We start from the raw sequence: 4,869 nt of genomic DNA on the forward strand, positions 1-4,869 counted from the left end.
TATATATATATATAATAGGAATATTTTAGTTATGTTTTATAATAGGGATATTGTAGTAATTTTTTATAAAAAATATTAATTTATACCAATTCAAAATTTAATTTATTAATTTTTTTGTTAAACTGATTTGTCCAGTCTAACTTTTAATAAAAAAATAATACAGTTTAATTGATTATATGTATTAAATATTAATTTTTAAAAAATATCTTTAAAAAAAGACGTTTTTGACATCTTTATTTAAGTGGCTCCTTTCTATAAAAACGTAATTGGCAACGAACTAGTTTATTTTATAGTCGGTTGTTTCATTAATACAAAATATTATTTACACGTTAAAATTAGTCACTAAAATTAATTATTATATATTTATAATAAATAATTTTTAATGTATATTTTATATTTAATGACTAATTTTAATATAATTCTATTGATATACATGTCTAAAAAGATTGCATATAAGATTTTATGTACTTTTAGCAATGGATTATTGGAATAGTTCTTAAATAAATAAAATAATTGAACACTTAAAAAATCAGTAATTGATCTTTTTGTGAAGATACAATTAATCTTAAAGGGACATTTTATGATTTTTAACAAAGTTTCCCAAACATGTCGAGAAACCAGAAAAGGAAAAAGAATGACGACAGAAATCAAATGAGATTTGAGAACCGCTAATAGCTACCCATGAGATTTTTACCACAATGTGCATGTGGCACTAATTGGTAAAATATTGAAAGGGGAATGACCAATCTGAGAGGATCCTTAACTGTTCCAATGGGTTGCCTACTTACCACCGTTTGACTTTTGAGCAAACTTCGTGTGGATCTATGAATAGAAATGAGGAGAGAGAAAGTCATTGCTTAGCCTAAAACACATAAATGATGATAGAGAAAAAGATGAAATAAAATACAAACGTAAGATGATGATAATAATGCCAATTAATAACTTGTGTCATAAAAATATTTTACATAGATATTTAATTATGTTTATTGTATAAATAAAAACTAAAGAGAAATCATTTATTTTTCCACCTTATTATTATTATTATAAAACAGTTGGTATTTTAAGATATTATTATTATTAAATTTAAAAATATACTAATATAGATGCTGATACAAAATACTTATTAATCCACTAATTAAATATAAAGAAAAAATTGAGAGGAGCTTAATGAATATTTTTTTCTTAAAATATCTCTACACTCATAAAATTATTTTTCACAATTTTCAAAACTCATGTCTAATTATTAAACCAAAAAATTGACAAATGATGATAATACATTTGGGAATAAAGATATTTGTTAAAAGAAAATTCTAGGAGCAGCACCTTTAGTAAAAGAAAATTGAGAATCGACTAATATGGACTCAAATATAAAATAAATGTAAGGAAACAATATTATCTACAACATTTTGTGACCAACGTGTTTTTCTTATTTTGTATATAAATTAATATTAACAAAATTTTCATTTTTCTATTAAAAGTATTGATTCTCTAATATATTTGAAATAATATAAATATTTTACATAATTATCAAATCACATCTGTTTTTTAAATGATTATTATTCACTCCATCAAATATAAAAAATAGTATCATTATGTAATTATACACTTATAAAATTATCCTACACATTAAGATTTAATTAAAAATATATTAATAAAGAGTTCAATAACAATAGCAATGGTGTGATTTCAGCCATACACTGCGGGAGGAGGTAGTGGCGTTGGCGGCGGCGGAGACCAGAAACCAGCGAGGTCATTAAAGGCTCAGTTGGGAGGGGACACCCTAGCAGTTCTAGAGAGAGAGAGAGAGAGAAAGCAGTGCAATATTATTAGTTGTTGTAGTAGCAGTGAATAGAGTGAGTGAGAGACATAAAAGTCCCTTCCATTTCTTTTCTTTTCCGCGTTCTAAATGCTTTAAAAGCCCCCATCCATCAGTTACGCTCTCTCATCACAACAATACATACACATTATTCGCATACCATATTTATAAGATTTATATATCCCTTAATAATACATAATACACATATATACTATTTATATATTAAAACTATATCACTCTCTTCATTCATTCTTTCTTTCATAGAGTGCAAGAGATATACAGGAACAACAACAAGAGAGTATTACTGCCGGTGAGTGTTTCCTTTTTTTTTTCCCTTTGTGATTCTCATTCATTCATCCATGGATGATGATGATGATGATCATCCATTATTATCAGACTCCCAAAGGTTTGCCATAACTCACTCTCTCTCATCCATCACTCTCCAAAATCCATGCCTCTTTCTTTGATGTCTGTCACAGCGGTTTCAGAATATTATTACAAATAAATATATATGTAATTATTATTGGTTTTGAGAAGAGCATATTTGCCATTTGCCTCCACAAAACCTTTAATATCTATCATTTTTTTTATTTTTTTTAATTTATGCCAATATTATATCATATATATCATAATAATAAGCCATAAACACGCACACACACCCCCCACATTCATTTCACCACCAAAAAGGTTTTCTTCCTTTCTCCCTCCCTCCCTCCCTCCTCTCTATTATTGTCTTTCTCTTAATCCTTTGCTTTTTCTTCTTTTGTTTTCTGAAATGGGTTTCTGGTGTCAGCATGGGAAGTAGCTGCTAATTCAGTGCACAGGATCAAGCAGGAGAAAGAAGAAGAAGGAAGAAGAAGAAGGTGTTTGTGTTTCTGTTTTTGTGTGTGTGGGGTGATCAAGAAAAAGAGAGAGCAAAATGGAGTATGGTAGCGGAGGGAGTGGTGGGTCCCCAGGGGAGCACCACCATCACCACCACAATCACAACGACGCTTCTTCTTCCGAGCGGAGGAAAAAGCGCTACCACCGTCACAGTGCGAATCAGATTGAAAGGCTTGAAAGGTAAGACCCACACCACCACTCTCACTTTTTCTCTCTCTGTCTACATAATAATATAAATCTTTTGGGTCTGTCGTTCTGATGATGATGATTGATCAGGGTGTTCAAGGAGTGTAATCACCCAGACGAGAAGCAGAGATTGCAGTTAAGCAGAGAATTAGGCTTGGCTCCAAGGCAGATCAAATTTTGGTTCCAGAACAGAAGGACCCAGATGAAGGTATTTACTACTCTATTCCATTCTTTTATAATACATATCTTATTTTTTTTTATTTTAATAATATTTTGTTTCACGACTCTAATTCGCTATGTTTGTCTGTTGGTTTATTAAAAAAAAAAAATTGTGTCTCAGGCGCATGGAGAGAGAGCAGATAACTGTGCACTGAGGGCAGAGAATGATAAGATACGTTGCGAGAACATAGTCATAAGGGAGGCCCTCAAGAACGTTATCTGCCCCTCTTGTGGTGGTGGCCCCTCCCTCAACGACGATTCCTATTTCGATGAACAAAAATTGAGACTTGAGAATGCCCAACTAAAAGAAGAGGTCAAGTCAATTCAATTCAATTCAAATCAAATTCAATCCTCTTACTTGAGTTTGAGTAGAGTAACATTTTTTTTTTTAATTTTAATATTTGCAGCTTGATAGAGTGTCTAGCATTGCGGCTAAGTACATTGGAAGGCCAATTTCACAGCTCCCACCAGTTCAGCCAATTCATATATCCTCCCTTGATTTGACCATGTCGAGTTTTGGGGGCCACGCCGGGTTCGGCGGCGGCCCCTCCCTCGACCTTGACCTCCTTCCGGGGAGTTCCTCGGCTATGCCGCCGCATGTGCCTTACCAGCCGGCTTGTCTCTCGGACATGGACAAGTCTCTAATGTCAGGCATTGCCTCTAACGCCATGGAGGAATTGCTGAGCCTCTTGCAGACCAATGAGCCGTTGTGGATGAAATCAAGTGATGGGAGAGATGTTCTTAATTTTGATGCATATGATAGGATGTTTCCAAAGGCTAATAGTCACTTGAAGAACCCCAATGTTAGGATAGAAGCTTCTAGAGACTCTGGTGTTGTTATCATGAATGGCCTAACCTTGGTTGACATGTTCATGGATCCAGTGAGATATCTCTCAATTTGGACAACTTTTCAGATACGTTACTCATAGATATTTTGAAACGTCAGAATTGTTTGAATTATATCATGATTGATTTTGCAGAGCAAGTGGATGGAGCTGTTTCCCACAATTGTAACGGCTGCAAGAACAATTGAAGTTATATCTTCTGGGATGATGGGGGGTCATAGTGGTTCTTTGCAATTGGTATATTTAAAGTTTAAAATTTCTCTCCAATTCTTTTCAATTATAATGTTATTATTTATTTATTTTGTGAACGCAATTTTTGTTTGTGGTTAAAATTTCAGATGTATGAAGAGTTGCAAGTGCTGTCTCCACTTGTTTCAACAAGAGAATTCTACTTCCTCCGTTATTGTCAGCAAATTGAGCAAGGTCTATGGGCAATAGTAGATGTTTCCTATGATTTTCCACAGGACAATCACTTTGCTCCGCCGTTCCGATCTCATCGCCTTCCTACCGGTTGCTTCATTCAGGACATGCCTAATGGATACTCCAAGGTGAAAATCAAATTTGGCTATACTTTGATATTGTCATAACATGCATATTATTCACTCTACTAATAGGTTATTGTTATTATCAGGTTACATGGGTTGAACATGTAGAGATCGAAGACAAAACTCCGGTTCATCGTCTTTTCCGGAATCTTGTTTATAATGGAATGGCATTTGGAGCTCAGAGATGGCTTGCTGTGTTGCAGAGGATGTGTGAAAGATTGGCTTGTTTAATGGTAACAGGAAATTCCACCAGGGACCTTGGAGGAGGTAAGTAACTATATATTCGTTACAAATTTTGATCAATGTGTTTTATATTGATTATATTTCCAATTGCTTAAACTTTTTTTGAATGTGTTAAATTAAACTCAATTGTTTT

General features: G+C 33.3%; 1 protein-coding gene across 1 annotated transcript in view; it reads left to right on the forward strand.

The window, feature by feature from the left end:
* Positions 1 to 2,517: 2,517 nt before the first annotated feature.
* LOC107490711 (homeobox-leucine zipper protein HDG11) overlaps positions 2,518 to 4,869 on the forward strand; it is a 4,115-nt gene continuing 1,763 nt past the window's right edge. The window contains exons 1-7 of the mRNA XM_016111522.3: positions 2,518 to 2,878; positions 2,975 to 3,092; positions 3,225 to 3,416; positions 3,511 to 3,984; positions 4,084 to 4,185; positions 4,287 to 4,496; positions 4,580 to 4,765. Coding sequence (XP_015967008.1) covers positions 2,736 to 2,878; positions 2,975 to 3,092; positions 3,225 to 3,416; positions 3,511 to 3,984; positions 4,084 to 4,185; positions 4,287 to 4,496; positions 4,580 to 4,765 — 1,425 coding nt within the window. The 5' untranslated portion in view covers positions 2,518 to 2,735. The remainder of the gene's footprint in view (positions 2,879 to 2,974; positions 3,093 to 3,224; positions 3,417 to 3,510; positions 3,985 to 4,083; positions 4,186 to 4,286; positions 4,497 to 4,579; positions 4,766 to 4,869) is intronic.

This window comes from Arachis duranensis, chromosome 5 (genome assembly GCF_000817695.3).
Source record: "Arachis duranensis cultivar V14167 chromosome 5, aradu.V14167.gnm2.J7QH, whole genome shotgun sequence".
NCBI classification, from domain to species: Eukaryota; Viridiplantae; Streptophyta; class Magnoliopsida; order Fabales; family Fabaceae; genus Arachis; species Arachis duranensis.